General features: G+C 41.1%; 1 protein-coding gene across 2 annotated transcripts in view; it reads right to left on the bottom strand.

Moving 5' to 3' along the window:
* LOC308384538 (growth factor receptor-bound protein 10-like) overlaps nt 1-19,723 on the bottom strand; it is a 51,864-nt gene extending 32,141 nt beyond the window's left edge. The window contains exons 1-3 of one of the 2 annotated variants that reach the window (XM_080863058.1): nt 19,605-19,723; nt 15,673-15,778; nt 9,541-9,634 (exon numbers count right to left, since the gene is read on the bottom strand). In XM_080863058.1, coding sequence (XP_080719184.1) covers nt 9,541-9,634; nt 15,673-15,723 — 145 coding nt within the window. In that variant the 5' untranslated portion in view covers nt 15,724-15,778; nt 19,605-19,723. Of the gene's footprint in view, nt 1-9,540; nt 9,635-15,672; nt 15,779-15,995; nt 16,124-19,604 lie in introns of those variants that run through there. The other variant, XM_080863059.1, reaches the window with a different exon arrangement.
* Between the last annotated feature and the right edge of the window lie 591 nt (nt 19,724-20,314).

Raw genomic sequence — 20,314 nt, 5'->3', positions numbered from 1 at the left:
CCAGCACATAAAATAAAAAAAATTTTGTGTTTACACTCAGTCTTTCAAATAGATGCAAGTAAAACACAGCAGAAAATAAATAAAGTCAAAGACTCAGCGGTCCTGTTGCTCTATTTTCACCTGTAAAGCAGGAGCAGGGTAGGCGGAGGTTTACCCTGGTGCAGGTGTGCCGCGGTCAGTTGAAGAATCCGCGAGTTTCTCTGTGAGTTTCCCATTACGTCGTAGCTACTCGGTGTTTGCTTGGAAGTTTAGGGGTTTTTTTCGCTGTAAAAAGAAGTTTTCTTCCCACGCACAGCGGACACTAATGTTTTTGTCACTTTTTATGGAGTCAAACTCAAAGTAAGGTCAGTACTTCCACGCTTTAAACGCTGCACGCTCATACTCTCTCCCACAATCGATATGTGGATTGTTGATCTGCACACAGCTGTTGTCACTAACAGCGCACTTGCTTCCGTCACTGTCATGAGACATTCTCGCAAAAAAATCACGGTTTTAGTAACGCAGTAACGCAGCGTTCCTACGGGAAAGTAACGGTAATCTAATTACCGTTTTTGCAATAGTAATCCCTTACTTTACTCGTTACTTGAAAAAAGTAATCGGATTACAGTAACGCGGAACGCGTTACTGCCCATCTCTGGCCACCACTATGAAAAAATTCTGGAGGCATCCCTGCCGAGTATCTCAGGTAAACTTTTACCAGCAAGAGGAAAGGTAGCCAAGGAGTTAGAAGTTTCATCAAACAGAATCCCGATGCAAGAATGCTTCCGGAGGACGAGAATTGCCAACTTATACTTTCAACTCACATGCCCAACTAACCCTATTAAAACATGTTCCCACACCTATCTACACAGTTTTCCCGCCTTGGCAGGCTCAGCAGTTGAAATAAAAGACTCATTATAAGATGTAAAAAAAAGAAAGAAAAAAAAGAGGAACCAATAAAGTCTGATTAGAGAGACAATTGTGTCAGTGAACCTTTTCTTTATCTATGTCTGCAATTAAACACAGACTGGGCACTAGTTTTACTTTGAGCAAACAGCTCATAACCTTTGTATCATGTCTACAGTACATACTGAGACAATGACACTGAAACCTCAATGGCACTTTGATAGAGCAGCAATTTAAGCAATAAAAATATTGCCAGAAAAACATCACGGCCCTGAATTATCAAGCATGGCAGCAGACAGAGAGAGTGAGAGAAAGCACAGCCCTGATGTGAAGTATCATTCTTCCTTGTGTTGGATTCCTCTTTGGCTTGGATTTCATTCAATTCCTGTGTAGTACACCACCTCCCTGGCTTGCCTTTGGCCTAACTGTGTGTAAACTGTCATTCAAGGGGCTGACAAGCCTTCCTGGCAGCCAGCAGCAGTTTCGAACCAGCACTCGCCCACAGACCAAACGACTAACCAAAGCAAACCAGAGTGAATGGGCCCCTGGTCGTGCAGGTCAGATGTCGATGCCGATCTTTTACCGTAAACTGTTATTAATTAGCTAAAGCCAGGCCCGGATTTGCAAGCCCCACTTTGGGCTTCCCTCAAGGCTTTGATGCTGTTCATGTGGTGCTATCTGATGATGAATTGGTTCACTTCTTGCAGCACTCTATAATGCAAAATGAAATGCCTTCTGGGGACAGATGGAGATAATCCTGTGTATGGCAGTCATTACTAACAGTTTTCCAACCTCGCAGCAATAGATTTTTCTACTCTTAACTTTCTAAAAAGTAAATGTGCACTGTCAGCTTGTGGGGGAAAAGCCTGCTAGCGGGAGAGAAATCTCTCTAGTGAATCAACTTTTACATAAGCTCTGTTAAACGTCCTCACAACTGTGGTCTCAATGTGTTTCGCTATGTGTGTGTATGTGTGTCTAAAGGCCTTTGGTCCTCCGTGAGTCCCACCCCAACACCACACACAGAATTCTTGACATTCCTCTCAGACGAAATTACAGCACTCTGGGAACGTTAACCAGGCCTTTTCATGACACATGGTGGCCAAATGACTGGGACAAAGTAGGACATCAAAACAGACACACAGGAATGAGGACAGGACACTATGTGCACTCTGCAGTGCTGATGTACATGTGCATCTAATTAAAGAGGAGAAATTTAAAAGGAAACGCAGCAGTGCACCGAATGTACACAAACACTGTGAACATCCACAGTGAGAGCAGGGGGGAAAAGCTGCTGCACCAAAAACAACAGGAGTCGCTCATCTTAGGTTATAAGGAGTTATGCATGTCACGCGCACACACAAACACAGAGCACAGTCTGGGACATTGGGTCATGTGATGCTGGGGTTCATGAGTGGGACATGGTTGCTTGGGTGGGGTGGGGGCTGTGTGTGCAAAAGATGTTCTAGGAAAAGAACAAGACCACGCAGGAGGAGAGACAGTCATGGCTGTTATATAAAGATGTAACATAATGTGGACTCATGATCTGTAAAAGCGAGAGGTGTTGTCATTCGTCTCATTACTAAATGCCTGTGTTTTTCCTTCCATAGCATAATAAAAGTTATGCTACTTTGTGATTTTTAGTAAAAGTTGCGTCCTTAAGAAGCAGGACAAGTCCAGCCAAGACCTGACAGATACATCTGGCCCTTCAGTTAATTCATTTATTATTCCCTGGAGCCTCATCAGAAATGGTCTCAGTGGACGGATGGCTTTAAAGAAACCATTGCTTGGGAAGCAAAATGGGGAGAAAAGTCTGAGGTATAACAAACGGTGAGTGTTCATATCCATCTATGAAACATAGTGGAGGCTCTGTCATGGTTTGGGGCGACATTTTATATTGAATGCAACACGATGATGAAACGATGAACACAGAAAAGTACCATCAGATCTCGACACAGATTTTTTTGTCTGATTAGCAAAGCCTTCACTGCCAGTGCAGTAAATGCACACTTGGATAGAAAAACACACAATACCAATGTATCAACCCATAGGTTGGTCTCACAAGCCTAAACCACAACATTACTGAAGCAGTGTGGGTTCATCTAGACAGAAAACAGAACAAAAGGCAGCCAACATCCAAAAAAGAGCTTTGGAAGTCCTTCAAGAAGTCTGAAGAACTATTCCAGAAGACTACTTAAAGAAATTACAAGAGAGTTCAGCCTTTGTTGAAGAATAAACGTAGTAATAACAAATATTGACTTTAAAGCTAAGAAATGTACAAACTCTGTTTTCATCTTATATGCTGTATTTCCATCTGTTTACATGCGTTTCTCTAAATGGCTGCAGCTACTTCCCATTTTACTAGCAAAATACAAAGAAATGAGGGTGGCTCAAGACTTTTGCACAGTGTTGTACGTTTGGTAGGATGCTAAAACTTAACATTTAGTCTATTTTTCTCTCAACTGCTAATGTGCATCAATGCAATGGCAAACAACACTTGCAATAATATTTAAAGTTGCTCACAGGAAGATTCTTCATCATCCTAATTATTGTGAGTTTGAAAGGTTTTGTTCTTGCTGCTAAAAGAGAACTTTTACAAAAAAAAAAAGTATCCCAGTGCCACTTTAAGAGGATAATGATGGTATCATTGGCATTCCTCCCCCTCCCCCTGTGGCTTGGCCCACACGGCGCTGCTGGCTATGGACAGGGAACCCAGAGGACATATAGAATGAAAATGTCTTCTCCGTCTCCTCCGCTAACTATAACTTGGAATGTAGATGACTCGCTCCAGCCGTCTGGCTAGCATCTGATGACAAAACCTACCATACAAACGTGGCCAGTTCAGTCCTGTAAGATCCCAAAATATACTGAATGAGTGCTCTCTGTCCCTGGCCACGACAACCTGCAATCATCGATCTCTGACAGCAGTCTAGAGGTCAGCGAAGAGAGCTGAATGTTCAGATTTTCAAGGGCAAAGCGCAACGGAGTTCTTTTTATGCAACAAAAACACAGGGGTTATATTTAGCATCCTTTTTGCGTTGGTACTTTCTCAGTAGGTTTTTCTTGCTGCTGCTGTTTTTTATTTGAAAAGGATTTATGTTGTCAGTGCATTTACATTTTGCATTGTTGGAGGCACAAACACTCTCAAAGTTACTTTAGTGTGTAACTACAGGTGCATAAAATGAATGATTTTCTATCATGACAATGAGTGTTACTGCTGTGAAAGCCTCAAGCTATCTGCAGAAATCTGCTTATTACTCAGCTGCAGGACCGGAGGACAGCACATAAATCAGATAAAAGAAAATTATGAACAAAATATTAAATCTACTGTTAATTGGTGGGCTTACATGCAGATGACAACATGTCATCAGATTGTAAGAAAAAAACCCCACATCTAGCATAAATGAAGGGCATGTAATCTGAGCCAGTCATGATCTAAAAATACAGCACATCCATCAGTGAGGCTGAGGTAAGGTTCAGCTACCAACCAAAGCCAGAATGAAACTGGAGATGGGTGACTTTGACTCTTGCTTTTTCAGTGAAGTGAAGTGTTGTCCTGCACAACATTTTATCAGATAAACTATATACAGTCCTTTAATAAACTAAGTACATCCCTACTGCCCCCAAGGAAAAGAGGGGAAGTAGCAGCCAAGTGCTGCTAACCTGATTACTGAACATCATTCCCCTTTAATCACCATCGCTACTTTTAAGATTAGGCTTAAAACTTTCCTTTTTGCTAAAGCATATAGTTAGGGCTGGACCAGGTGACCCTGAATTACCAAACGACTCACGGACCGGTACCGATCCGAGGCCTGGGGGTTGGGGACCGCTGATTAAGAGGACCCGAGGGAAGCTCGGAAAGCTAAGCAGAAGTTATTTGGAGAGGAGAGTGACTGCCGTTGGTTGAAAAGAGAGGTAAAAAAACTTCAGTGGTGTGGAAACATTATGGGTTCGCGGAGTCAGACATGGATCAAATAGACATAGTGTGTAAACTTTGCTACGGTGTCGTAGCTGCACCACAGAGCAACACTGCAAAGTTCACTAAACATAGATGTTTACATTTTTCATTTATTTTTTATATTGCAAACATTTGCACTGTTATCAGTATTTGCACACTATTTTATATTATTTTTTGACAATCTTTAAAGTCATTATTCAACACATTGTTATTGTTAAATAAATATCGTCAAATAATCGAGATCTCAATTTCAGTGAAAATAATCGTGATTATCATTTTTGCCATAATCGAGCAGCCCTACCCTGAATCCTCCCTTAGTTATGCTGCAATAGGCGTAGGCTACTGGGGGACTCCCATGATGCACTGAGTTTTTCCTTTTCAGTTAACAGACCTCTCTGCATTAAATCGTACTTGTTATTAATCTCTGGCTCTCTTCCACAGCATGTCTTTATCCTGTCTTCCTTCTCTCTCCTCAGCTGGTTTACAGCAGATGGCCCCGCCCCTCCCTGAGCCTGGTTTCTTCCTGTTAAAAGGGAGTTTTTCCTTCCCACTGTCGCCAAAGTGCTTGCTCATAGTTGCTCATTGATTGTTGGGTTTTTCTCTGTATGTATTATTGTAGGCTCTACCTTACAATATAAAACGCCTTGAGGCGACTGTTGCTGTGATTTGGTGCTAGACTTCATTTGGCATGTTAAATGTTAAATTTTATGATTAAAGTACAATTAGAGGAAGACTAAACAAGTATAATTTATTTGGAAGGGATTCCAGGAGAAAACCTCTTCTCTCTAAAGAGAACATGGCAGCACAGCTTGCGTTTGCATGCTTTCATCTGAACAAACCACGACTTCTAGAACCATATTTGGAATAACACCGGATAGAGAGCATACAGCACAAATACCTCATACCAAACTGTCAAGCACGGTAGTGGAAGTGTGATGATTTGGGTTTGTTTGGCACCTACAGACCTGGACACATCCTCTTTATACCAAAGTATTCTAGTGACAAATGTGAGGCTATCTGACTGTCAGCTAAAGCTGGCTGGAAACTGGAACCTACAGCAGAATAGTGGTGGGACCTCAAGAGAACTGTGCACAAACGAATGCCTGCAAACCTCAGTGAATTGATGCAAAGTTGGAATGATAATGTAAGAGACTGATAGTCTCTAGCAAGTCTTACGGAAAATGATTATTAAGTTATTACTACTAAAGGTGCTTCTGCAAGCTTCTAAATCATGTACTTAGTTTTTCTAGTACTACATAGAGCCCTGTGAATTATATAGACAGATATCAAGAGAGGTAAGTACACTGCTGAAAATACAAAGAAACATTTTTATATGTATAGCATCAAATTAGTTAAACTTCTGGGACACTGATTCGGTCAGTCAAGTGGCAGAGGGAGTCGTTAATCAGTTTCAGTGGTTTTAAATCAGGAATAGTTTTACAGGTGGAGGCCACTGACATTTTTTCCCTCCACATCTTTTCTGGCTGGTTTTCAGTAGTTTTGTATTTAGCTACGGTCAGCATCATTACTGGTAGCATGAGGCGATACGTGGAGCGTAGAGAGGATGCACAGGTAGCCCAGCTTGTCCAAAATGGCACATCAACACGTACCATTGCCAGAAGTTTGCTGTATCTCCGAGTACAGTCTCAAGAGCATGGAGGAGATTCCAGGAGACAAGCAGTTACTCTGGGAGAAGTGGACAGGGCCGTCAAAGGCCCTTAAACTATCAGGAGGACTGCTATCTGTTTCTTTTTGGAAGGAGGAACAGGATAAGCACTGCGAGAGCTACAGAATGACCTCCAGCAGGTCACTGGTGTGACTGTCTCTGACCAAACAACCAGAAACTGACTTCATGAGGGTGACCTGAGAATCCTAGTGGACCCTGTGCTCACTGCCCAGCACCGAGGAGCTTGATTGATTTGCCATAGAATACCAGAATAGGCACTGTGTACTTTTCACTGTTTAGAACAGGTTCACCCTGTGTAAACAAACCAATTTGTTTGAACAGTCTATTATTTTGTGTACAAAATATATGATCATATATTACATAACTGAGGGGCTGACTATTTATCTGCATGTTATCAGCTGGGTTTGGGAAATGGATGCATATACTGATTATTGGCCATGTCCATAAATTTTTGCAGGCTAGTTTTGCTTTATTTTTATTGTTGTACTTGAGAATTCAACTTGGTAAATGTTTAACTTAAAAAACAAAACAGAGAAAAGCTCCAGAAACTAGAAGCATCATTTCAATGGTTCCTTGTGGAGACTTGTTCCTTGTTGGTTTGTTGAGTTACTATAAAAAGTTGTGCACAGACTGAGAGATTCTTGCGTCTATTGTGCCAATGCATTTACATTTGCATGATCTTGACCCCATATTTAGTTGTAGCAGTTACACTTTACAAGCTATCACTAACAACAAGAAAAGATTCTGGAAGTGCTGTTTTACTGTCTAGTGTGTGATAGTGGCAAACGGCTGATCACTCCAGTGGCGTCACTGCCTGAATAGAGTATGAACCTGCTGACCTCCTACTATCTACAACCCTGACCCACAGACCTATGGCTTACTTTCTATGAACTCCCTTCTGCCCTGAACTGTTTGACCTATAGACCTATGTAAGCACCCATTCACTTATTGTGAAACCATGTTTACAATACACGAGCATGACCAACAAGCAGCAGAAGTGAAGCCAGTCCAATAAATCACCAAACCAAAAGAAAAAAAAAAGCTAATCCACAGGATAACCACTAGCCAAGAATTCCCAAGATTTTCCTGGAAGTGTGAATGAAATTCTGGAAATATAATGGGGGCAGATTTAATACTGAGGCACTGTGGGGAAGGGAAGAGTTCAAAATAGTGCCGAGCAGCGGTAGAGGGAGGGGAGAGTTTAAAATTTGTCAATAATCTCTCCATCTGGAGAGCATAGCATGTAGTGATGGAGGGAGACAGTGTCCTAGATGGAGATGGAGATAGAGCAGGAGGGGGGGATTTCTAGGAAGACAGGAAGAGTGTTAAGAGGCCGATAAATTGGTTTTGATCCCATAAAGAAAGGTATGAAGAAAGGAAATGACAAAAGAAATATAGATGGAAGTAGGGCTGAACGATATATCGCATTTGCGATAATATCGCGACATGATCAAGTGCAATTTTCTAACCGCAAAGGCTGCGATTATACTCTGGACATGTCCAAATTCATGGGCTGCATCCTCCTGAGGCCGCATTTGTAGACCGATTACGTCACAGCGACGCGCCGAAGGCTGTCCAAATTACTACCATATCCCAGAATTCATAGCGCGGCCCAGCCAAACTCCAGTTTCCAGCAATGGCGGCCGCTACTAAGTTTTAAAATTACTCATACTAATCTTTCTGGGTCACAAAATAAACTTTTAACATATTTTCAGGCGAGAAAGTAGTTGTGTAAACATCAAATATCTGCTCGGTTTATCAAGATATCCCATATTTGCAAAAGTGCTTCGACGTTTTCAGAGGCGTCTGCTACCCACCAGCTCGACAGCTAGTCGGGAGCTTGAGGGTTACTGATGCGGCCGAGAACGGCACAACTCCCGGCACATCATTTTCAGATCACCGCGGAGTTTCGCTGCTCGGGTTAAACGTAATATATAAGTCACTTAGACAACCTAAAAATGTTATTGTTGGGCTTTTTTCAGTGTTTTGTTTGTTCGTGAGTAAATCGGTTTGGCTGAGATTAAAGTTATTAGATTAGATAAAATAAAACTTTATTAATCCCCCGGGTGGGTTCCTCCTTGGTTTTCACACAGCTGACTAAACGTCAAACAGAAAACTTATTAAACAGAAGTATGAGACAGTCGAGAATTTACACCAGTGTCTGGTTATATTTTAGATAGCAAGAAGCAGACGGCCGAGTTTATTAAACTCCACCGAGACAGCGGTGACGCTAATCAGAACTAGACCGTCCAATTTCACGCCTTTAAACTTTAAAGGCGTGTTTGTGTGTGTGTGTTTATACAATTGCTATTATGTTTGCACTTTATGTGTAATGTTACTGACTGCAGAGATCAGTAAGATGTGTGTATTTTTTATTTATTAGTTTTATTTATTTAATATTATTTTTTAATTGAATGACAGTCTAGTAGTTCACAGATGTCGAAAAACTGAGTGTGGTAAAGCCACTGATTTTTTTTTATGTATATTTCTGCAATCTGCACATTGTACTGACTTTCATTTTAATGTTTACACCAGGGTTCCTTGTCAGCACTTTATGCTCAGATGTTTGTAAGCTAAAAATAAACTATTGTGTATGTTCAAATATACTGTTGTGATTGAAGAAGTTAAATAAAAATGTCAGTCATCAATTCATGCATCACCTCATGTCATCATAACAGAGGTCTGTCTTCCAGGAAAGAACAGTTTAAAATTAATGTAATATAGTATTGGCCATACTATATGATGTATTGCTTGTCTTTGTTTAATAATACAGAAGACAAAGACCTTAAAAAATAATCGCATATCGCATCGCAATCGCAATATTGGGGCAAAAAATCGCAATTAGATTATTTTCCATAATCGTTCAGCCCTAGATGGAAGGATTTCATTAATCACTCAGGACATACCAGAAAAGACCAATGGTAATAACCAGTTATTATAATCCAACCTAAATGTTCCAATTTTTTTTAATAAATCCAACATAGGTTCAAGAAGGAGAAGAGAGAAGAGTTACCATGGTGATGTGGCAAATTCTGACTGGCTGAGCGCTGAAAGCCAGGAACAATAAGCTCGTCAGGCCTGCGAGTGGAAGTGCGGTCCATCCTTTCCTGTCCCAAAAAAAAAGTAAAGGACATAAAAAAACATTTAAAAAAAGAACAATTTTGAGCACGTGGTTAAAAAAAGCCTCATGCAATGTGTTTAAGATGTCAGATATTTTAGTAAAACGGGAAGACAGCGTGTCATTTTCACAGAGTTCAAATGGTCGGGCAAAGGGTGGGTTCAGGCCTCGGCTGTCGAGGAATGCCAAGTCAGGCATTCAGAGCCCGGTGACACTTTGTCACTTTGGCTTTCTGACCCCTCTGACCTTTCCTTTATGCACACTCTCTCCCTGTATCAGGTATACTGAGCTTTATTTTAAACTTGTGAAACTCACTAATTAACTAAACCTTGATGTATTTCATGAAAAAAGAAGATTATCAATCAATTCAATAATTTTTAGAAAAAAAAAAATCCACCCAAAAAAACCCACCAGTCCCAGCCCACTTATACAATTTCACACATCTGAAGATACACGCACACATCCTGCCAAGTTCTTCACACATTGTCTAATTTGAAGCAGCCTCAAGGCAAGAAAGCTGCAGAGGAGAAAGAGAGGGAAAAAAGCCAATGAAATTTTCAATCTTCTCTTTTCCAGGAAAAAGAAGAACGCGGAAGCGTTGCTTCCAGGAACTGCTCGTGGCCAGAGGTCTCAGTCCACATTCATGCACATACACACACACTCGCAGCTCCCCTCGGTGCTTCGAAAACATCCATAAATGCCCAGAGTAAGATTTATAGCTCTGAGAAGCAGCATCAGCCAAAAGCTTTCCAAGGAAGGCAACTTGGCTGCAGGGCCTATGGGCTGAAAGAGAAAGTCTGCAGGCCAGGCTATAGCTAAGACTGAGGCACAATAACTTACAAGCTGCTAAACACCCATAAATATATACACACATATATATCAAATACATACATACTGCACAACACCAGGCATTACTCCAAATCTACAGAAAGTGAGACTTTTACCAAATTAACTGAGATGACCTTTTATTTGCATCTTAACTACTAGCAGATCTACTTGTGGCTCTTTCTTTAAAACCTTCCAAAACAAATAGTCTAGTGGTAAGCTAGGCTACGTTAGCACAACGAGAGTAAAACCTTCCATGATTATGTGGATATCCACCTCAATTTTTATATATATCTTAAGAAAACGTTATGAAAATATTATTTAATATCCTTTAAATACACCGGTAGGTAAGTTTTCAGCCAGACCACCTCTTTAATCCAGTGCTCAGTGTTTGTGCTAAGCTAAGTGCTAGCTGTAACCCCTTTTAATGGACCTAATCTTAATTTTCACACCAAACCCTGAACACAAAAGCAAATCAGGGATGCTACTCCTTTAAGTCAGATGGAAAAACTTTATCACCACACCTATAAAGACAGAATATCTCCATAAACAGCAAAACCTGATACCTAAAGCTAAAATGAAAAGCTGGAAAAAGTACGCAGAGAATTTATAAGTGAATGTTTTTAATCTGATGATATCAAGTGATCAAGTGATTTACTCACTGCAATCATACTAATCAATCTTCTCTCGGCACTGTTCAGAGTCTGGGCTTTCCCAGGCACAAGGGTATACACTGTTTGGAATTGGAGGCAGGACGATGTTCCAGGTCTTTAAAGAGCTATCAGTAGCAGCAGTGTTAACATATAGCTACAAGCAAACGTAGGGAAAATTACCCTTTCCTTTGCAGCGCTCTTGCAGTAAAAGGGTCAGCTTTAATGGCCACATTCCCCATAAAAAACTCACCTGGAACTCTAAATCGAGTAGTGATGCTACATCAGCCGTCACCTGGGTGGTTATATGAGTAGAAAAAGCCAATTTTGAAAGACATGAACCTGTTTCTTAGAAAGAGGCACTGATTTCCCGCTAAAATCATTTACCAGATGTGGACTGTTTTGCACAATAGTTATAGCAAACAAAACAGCATTCTTCATATAACTAGTCTTAAGGGCATACTGAGTGGCACAGTACATGAAGGGAGGCTTTCTTCTTGTAGTTTTACGGCTTGTGAGTCATTCCTGCAGTCGTGTGTTTTCTGTTTCACAACACACAGCATCGTTTAACAAATCTCATTTACACTGAATTACTTTGAATGTTCATCTTAGTATTTTTCCATAGAAGTTTATTACAGTTACAGAGCCTTTTTAGCATTGTGGCTTTGCATTTATGGGCAAGCATAAGTCTGATCAGGGGGCACGGAGGACCAAAGGTTATTAATACAGTACTGTGCAAAAGTCTTGGTGTAACTGCTTTCCTTCTTCAACACAGTCTGAACCCTCTTAGGGAAGCTTTCTTGTCTTCTTTAACTAGTCTTCAGGAATAGTTCTTCATGAAGGACATTTAAATCTTTCCTTTAGATCTTGCCTGCCTTTTGTTCTGTTTTCTGTCCAGATGAGCCGACACTGCTTCAGTAATGTTGAGATTTGGGCTAGTCCATGACTGATACTGGTCCTCTGTGTGTGTGTTTTTCTATCCCGGTATGCTTTTACTACATTAGCAGTGTGTTTGGGATCATTGTCTTTTTGAAAAATAAAGCTGCTGACAGATGGTTTTGCATATTACCTTTCTGTGTTTATAATTGCACTAAGTTGGCTAACATCCTCAACACAGCTGACCTAAATGCAGCCCCCAATTCATTACTGTGCCTCCACCGTGTTTAACACATAACTTTTCTCCCCACTGATAGCCACCAAGATCATTTCTGATGAGATTTTGGTGAACAGCTGCTACGTTGTCTGAGTGAGATACCTTTTTATGTTTGAATGACACATATAAAATAATCTGAAATGGAATGAAAATTAATGAAAAAGCAGCCAATGTCCAAAGAAAACTTTGAAAGCCTAGAGAACTGCTCAAAACCTTTTTAACATATTCAAAGAAAATCTGTCTCATTGGAAGCAAAATATAAAGAAATGAATGGCGTCAGATGCTTATTCACAGCACTGTAACTCTCATCATGACCCTAAAATGACTGGCTTGCCCAAAGCAACCACAACAACACAGCACTGGGTAATATGGAAGTAAACACTGAAGCCACTGTGGACAATGTTCATCTTTGTTTTATGTGCAGTAGAAGCACATCTTTTTGTTTTTTTGTGGGGCAATACCTGCAATTTCTGTGTGTGGATCCAGAGCCTAAGACTAGAAGTTGACTTTAGTTCTTAACGGAAAATTATAATTTCTTAATGGTGCCACTATAAATACTTCCGGTCTACTGATGGGAAGCTTTTGTATCTTTGACAAAGCATACAATCTCATCCGACTTAGCCAAAATACTTCTATATGCATTAACAAAAATCTGTGCTAAAACCATCTTTGAAAGATTTGCTACGTTGGAGGTAGCGGTGTTGGCTGCACATTCTTTTTCTCAAAACGATGCTTTGATTCTCCGTCTCGCTGTCGCATTACGCTGATTTCCAGAATGTCTCTGGGCCAGAAACTAGCATTAAATATTGAAGAGCAGTTTTCCAAGATTTGAGTGATTTCTTGTCCTGGGTTTTGGAGCATTAAAGCTATATCTCACTGAACGAATGCTGTGGCTCTACAGTTTCCATCAGCTTGACATACTGGGGTTGCTTTTGGACAGACATCCTGTAACTTCTCTTGACATCGCCTTCATAAATAGCGAGCTCCCCTTTCACTCCATTGCCCAAAGCACTGACATCAAGGCACTTCAACAAAGTGCTTTAAAGGCTGCGCTTCCTCGAAAGCACAAACACAACTGAGCGTGCCCGTCACCATGCTCGCACATAACCACTTACCTGATGTCTGAGAATATAGAGACACAAACTGTCAGGCAGAACAGACATGTTTAGGAACAAATGGTATCAATGCTGACGCTGAAGGAGAGGAGCAGAGGTTAAACGCTTCATTCTTTCCGCTCTTAGCAGTTAAAGTCATAACTCATCAGAGCTTTGAGACTGTGGACAGTGGTCTCTTGGTCTGTGGAGAGCATGTGTGTGCACATTTACAAATACATCCATAAGAAAAAAAGGGAAAGCAAGGGTCGCCGCCCGTTTAATCTGAGACCTCCCTGGCACAGGTCCAACGCTCTCAGTAAGAGTGCGAGACACAGGAACACACATAAGACTTTGCTGCCCAAATTCCCAAACATGACCACCATTATGTATAGTGTTATGTAAGTACAAAGAAAAGGGGCTTATTTGCTCCTTATCTCTAAACACTGAGCATAAAGTCATTGCCGCGCAGAGACTCCATGTGTGCCATGCTGTTTCATGACAACTGGCAAGCTTTACATGAGCAACATACACACAGACCAACACAAACAGAGCAATGTTGTAACCCACTTCTCTCCATCAAACTATCAAACTTTGGTTTTTCTCTGCTACATGCAGGGTGGAGGAATGTTGTTTTTCGATGGGGATTCAATTCACTATTCACTGCAGCCTTACTGGGGCAAAACTCTTTCCTGGAAGCTAACGTGAACCAGTCCAACTTAATGTCAGCTCAGCAGGGGCTCAGCAGTCCCACAGTTTGGGTGAGCAGGATTTTTGTCCCTCCACTAAGAGAAAAAAAGACAGCGGAGACTACATCACCTCCATCATTCCATGGGTCCCAGCAAGACATCATACCATCAATCCAGTGCTTTTAGGCCTGTCACACAACAAAGCCCAAACTTGTTATTGTTGTTTGCTTAGCACTCTATTTATAGACCTCCATGAAGCTCTTTAGCCAAATTCTTTAGGTTACTGGAGGGTTGGAAAGGAGAAAATCCAAGCTGAGAAACAAAGGGCTCATTCTGCAGGAGTTGGACAGTGGAACCAGGTCTGTCGTGTTGCACCAATGCCATATTTCACCAAACTAAGCTGGGATTCGCTCACTTTGAGGCAAGCAAACTTTAGCCCACTGCTAAACTTTAACCTTGGTCTTGCCTCATAATCAATATTTCGGTGGTTTCATCTGTTAATGTTTATCTTGGTTACCCAGTTGACATATTCAGTACAGCAGCTGGTTTCCACAAAAAAAGCTCTGCTCATCGTTACTGCTAAGCACTCAGCACCAGAGTGCATTCAAAGGTGGCTAGCTTACTAGGAAGTCGGAGAACTGAACAACTGCAATTATTCTTGGAGCAGCAACACAAATTTCAAACAAATGATAATTTAACTATCTGTTATATATGAATAGGCAACTGTTTGCTAGTCTCTTGACAATATTATAAAATAATAATGTCATATTTTTTATTTACTACTCGGAGAATATCAATCTTTTCTATTATTTGTATCCGTTTTGATAACATTTTAGTCTCCAACTTATTTCTAGCACAGCAGTTAGCCAACTGCAAACTTTGTGCTGCTGCAGCTGGGCTGAAGACACCAGTGCATGATCATGTTGGTTTTTACGGCCATTTTAATAGTCAAAGATTATACAGAGGGCGCTATTACAACAATTTGAAAACATGAGACATGGGAAATACTTGGTGAAAAAACCCCACTTGGCAATGGGGTTTTTTTCCCGGCTTTGACTTCTCCTCCTATAACAGCGCTGATGTGGCAGTATTGTCTTAGTGGCGACACTTATTGTATCGCAGCAGCGACCAAGGCCTTAAAAACAGGAATAAATATAAGTGACTGTTAGGTGATGTTGCCTAGTGGACAAAGCGACCAACCAACATTAGCTACCAACCAACGCGAGCCACCAACCAACGCTAGCTACCAACCAGTGCGCTAGGTAAGCAATGTCCCCTAGTGCACACTGCATGAAACAACCAACGTAACTGGTATACCGAGGCCTTTAGTGTTAGCATGCACACAGGACAGCACCATCTTCTAAAAGCATGATGGTAAATGTGCACCATGTCAAACAGGCAAACTCATAAAAGTAAAATAAAATAATTTTTGTTCGGTCCAAGATTATACCAAAATTTGTCTAAAATTACACAAAAATTAAGAATTCTTCATCAACCAGCAAGTGTCACTTAGTTTTCACGTAACAGTTAATCAACTTTAAGACTAACTCCAGTTTAACATTACTTTTATTCCCGTTCTACCAACAAACCCACATACAGCTGGAACATTAAATGTTTACCTGGTAGTTCGAATGACGTAAGAAGTAGTCAGGGCATCCCGCTAATGCCATGATGTTCCTTCAGCGTTCCCTCTGCAGGGAATAACCCTCTGGTCTCACCAGCACTCTGCACAAAAAAGAAACAGACTGAATGAAGAACAGCACTAAAATCACAGAGAAAAGTCAGTAAGAAAAAAAAAACACAGGGTTAAAATGAAGTTTTAATTAACAAATTTCACTAACTACTAAAGGTGGATCTGGGATTTTGTGCTATACATTACACAACAACTTTGCACAACTGGTATCAATTTTCTAAAGACAAAAGTCCTGCACCTCCTTCTCACCTAAACAGCAAAGCTTGTCTGTGCGACTTAGTGTGCATGCACGGTTGAACATGTGCACACACAGTGTAAACACAGTCATTGTATACAATACACACACAGTTCCTTCACAAAGCCAGTGGCTTAGAACTAAATAAGAATTTCTCCTCTCCGAGTGAGCAACACATGACCACTCTCCACCACCTGTGTGTGTCGTCTAGGAGTCGTCTATTTCCACTGCATTATCTGCTGTGAGTAAGCAGCAGGAAGTTGCGCGCATGTGTGTGTTTGGAAAGAGGACTCGCAAGCACAGACATACACACACACAAAAATCCATCTCAAGCTGTTCAGCACTTAGTCTTCTGTTTATTTGTCTGCAGCATTTAGAAAGAAAAAAACTCTTACTTGCATTTACATACCAAAAACTCCTTGCAGTCACATTCATATGAAGATAAACAGGCTCATTATAAGCCCCGTGTAATGTCACTTTGGAATCAGATTTCTGTCTTAAACTTGTTTCATCGTCTTAGCTCGCCTGCTGGTGGAAGTCCCAGATCACTAGGGCTGAACGATTATGGAAAATAATCTAATTGCGATTTTTTGCCCCAATATTGCGATTGCGATGCGATATGCGATTATTTTTTAAGGTCTTTGTCTTCTGTATTATTAAACAAAGACAAGCAATACATCATATAGTATGGCCAATACTATATTACATTAATTTTAAACTGTTCTTTCCTGGAAGACAGACCTCTGTTATGATGACATGAGGTGATGCATGAATTGATGACTGACATTTTTATTTAACTTCTTCAATCACAACAGTATATTTGAACATACACAATAGTTTATTTTTAGCTTACAAACATCTGAGCATAAAGTGCTGACAAGGAACCCTGGTGTAAACATTAAAATGAAAGTCAGTACAATGTGCAGATTGCAGAAATATACATAAAAAAAAATCAGTGGCTTTACCACACTCAGTTTTTCGACATCTGTGAACTACTAGACTGTCATTCAATTAAAAAATAATATTAAATAAATAAAACTAATAAATAAAAAATACACACATCTTACTGATCTCTGCAGTCAGTAACATTACACATAAAGTGCAAACATAATAGCAATTGTATAAACACACACACAAACACGCCTTTAAAGTTTAAAGGCGTGAAATTGGACGGTCTAGCCTTCTGAATCAGAAGGCTAGTTCTGATTAGCGTCACCGCTGTCTCGGTGGAGTTTAATAAACTCGGCCGTCTGCTTCTTGCTATCTAAAATATAACCAGACACTGGTGTAAATTCTCGACTGTCTCATACTTCTGTTTAATAAGTTTTCTGTTTGACGTTTAGTCAGCTGTGTGAAAACCAAGGAGGAACCCACCCGGGGGATTAATAAAGTTTTATTTTATCTAATCTAATAACTTTAATCTCAGCCAAACCGATTTACTCACGAACAAACAAAACACTGAAAAAAGCCCAACAATAACATTTTTAGGTTGTCTAAGTGACTTATATATTACGTTTAACCCGAGCAGCGAAACTCCGCGGTGATCTGAAAATGATGTGCCGGGAGTTGTGCCGTTCTCGGCCGCATCAGTAACCCTCGAGCTCCCGGCTAGCTGTCGAGCTGGTGGGTAGCAGACGCCTCTGAAAACGTCGAAGCACTTTTGCAAATATGGGATATCTTGATAAACCGAGCAGATATTTGATGTTTACACAACTACTTTCTCGCCTGAAAATATGTTAAAAGTTTATTTTGTGACCCAGAAAGATTAGTATGAGTAATTTTAAAACTTAGTAGCGGCCGCCATTGCTGGAAACTGGAGTTTGGCTGGGCCGCGCTATGAATTCTGGGATATGGTAGTAATTTGGACAGCCTTATAATCGCAGTATAATCGCAGCCTTTGCGGTTAGAAAATTGCACTTGATCATGTCGCGATATTATCGCAAATGCAATATATCGTTCAGCCCTACAGATCACTGTTGAAATCTAATCGCTGATCCTCTTTAACTCCTATCTGCCTGTCCAATTTCACGGAGAGCTGCAATAACATATTAGAGATGCCCAGCTCACAGACTGGATTCATCTGTGAGCTCGAGGAAAAATAATAAGCTTCCTCAAAGAGAGAAATGATGTTATGCAGCCCACATACACATTTTTTAGGGAACTGCTGCAACTGATACTGCTTCCAACAAAGGTTCAGCAAACCCAATCTGCTGAAAACACACACAGAGCTGCCTCTCTCTCTCTCACTAAATAGCTCCTCTCACTCTTTGACGATTCCTCTTCACTTTCTCTCCCAGCATGTCTCCATTGTACAGGTCATTATATAACAGATATCAGATGGTTCAAACAATATCCTCCCTCCTCCTCCTCCTCCTCTCTCCTCTCCTCCCTCTCTCTTCACCCCACTAATTACTGTTTCCACTGGGGCTCTGCTATCTTTAGGTTTGCTCTTCTGTCAGAGGCATACGTTGCAGTGCAGCCTCTGCGTTCCTGATAACTGCACACTTTTTTTTCTTAATATATTACATGTTATTGCACAGGCTGTTCGCAGCAACCAAAGTCCTGGCCAAAAGGGCAAGTGCCGCCGTCGTACGTGCAAATTAATAAGCCTGAAAGTGCCAAAGACAGAGCTCTGTGTGCTTGACATTTCCTGACATTTGTGATTCCTCCTGTGGAGAGAGGGAACAATTCAGCTTCGCTGGTCATATGGGGAGATCTGGAGAAATTAAACAGGGCAGGGAGCAACTTAATAATGTCACACGTGTGTGAGTGTGTTTAACACACCCACTACTACTACCACATCTTTCCAAGTGCATAAGGATTCAGATTTTTAGCTACACTCACGGTCTGTTGTCTTATGAAGAGCACACACTCACAAAACTCCTTAATATTACCTGAGACCCAAACAGACATGAAGTCTACTTTGTGCATAAGATAAGAAGGAAGGAAGTTTAACAGCATACAAAGATTAAACCTACATTAAGGCACAGCTTGGAGCTTTATGACAGCCCATTAACACACACACACACACACACACACACACACACACACACACACACACACACACACACACACACACACACACCTAGCTTATGCTCTCTGGGGAAGCAGTTCCCTACCATGCTGATGCTTCAGATAACTCTTGTCCCAGTTCAAAATCGGAATTAGTGGAAGAGGGAGGAGGTACAATAGCTTTAGGCACTGATGGAGCATCTGAGTCTGACTGTGTTATGAGGTGATATGACGGCTGTGAGCTGAAAGATTGAATCCCCTCCTTCACTATCACCACTACAGCCAACGCGTGTTTCTAATATTAAAAAATAAATATATGACAACTTTACAGTCATCTCCATAAAAGCGAAGAATCTGATCACTTAGAGTAGTGTGGCAAATTTAAAGAGTTACATAATGACTTTGCCTCTCACAGCACAGCAATAACTGTCATTAAATACCTTTTTTCTACCAACAAGGTAGCTCATAAATTGAGTTTACATCATCTCTAAAGCTCCTTTGCGTCCCGGCGCATGACCAGTAAGTATGTATAGACCGGCTGATACTGAGTTTAACGATATGCAGTCCTGATGAGAGATATTAGTTCCCAAACAAGTATGCAAAGCGCTTACGGTAATGAAAAGGCAAAATCGTGTCCAGGACGGAGAAGCACCCGGTGCGCTCCGGCTATCCTCGTCTGGATGTCCGCACAAACTGCTTTCCCCCCCTTACCTCCACCCCCCCAGGTTCCACTCTGTTGTCTTCACCTTGTTCCCCCCTCCCCACCCCACCCCGAGGTGCTTTCCTTGCACACGTACAACGCTCACACAAGTAACGCTCGCTCACCCGCGCTCGCACACATGCAAACACACGCATGCATGCACCGCTCACTCCGCACTTTTCGACCAGCTGACTCCTCTCGCTCTCTCTCACATGCACGCAGACACACGCCAGCGAAGGACAGCCTCCTCCTCCTTCTCTCTCCCCGCCCTGTTCACTAGAACACACTGCAAAAAATACCCCTTTTTTACTTTATTGGCTCGACATGTCTGTAAAAGTGGACTATTTTTGCAGTGTGTTCAAGACCTGGCTGTAACCCTCCGAGCAGAAGGAGGACTTCAATGTATGAGCCAGTGGCAGCCCCAGAAAAAAAAATTACATATGGTGGAAACTGCATATGAAAAATGGAGTCACCATGAAGTTTTTTTGTTGTTTGTTTTTTTTAAGCAACATACAGTGTTGTGCAAAAGCCTGGAGCCTCCTCCTATCTCTCTATATTTTGTTTGGAAAATGGGAAATAAGTGAAGTGTTTATTGAAACTTCCAAACATGCATGAAATAAA

This window comes from Rhamphochromis sp. 'chilingali' (genome assembly GCF_963969265.1).
Source record: "Rhamphochromis sp. 'chilingali' genome assembly, chromosome: 17".
Classification (NCBI taxonomy): Eukaryota; Metazoa; Chordata; class Actinopteri; order Cichliformes; family Cichlidae; genus Rhamphochromis; species Rhamphochromis sp. 'chilingali'.
This window is presented reverse-complemented; position numbering and strand designations above follow the sequence as displayed.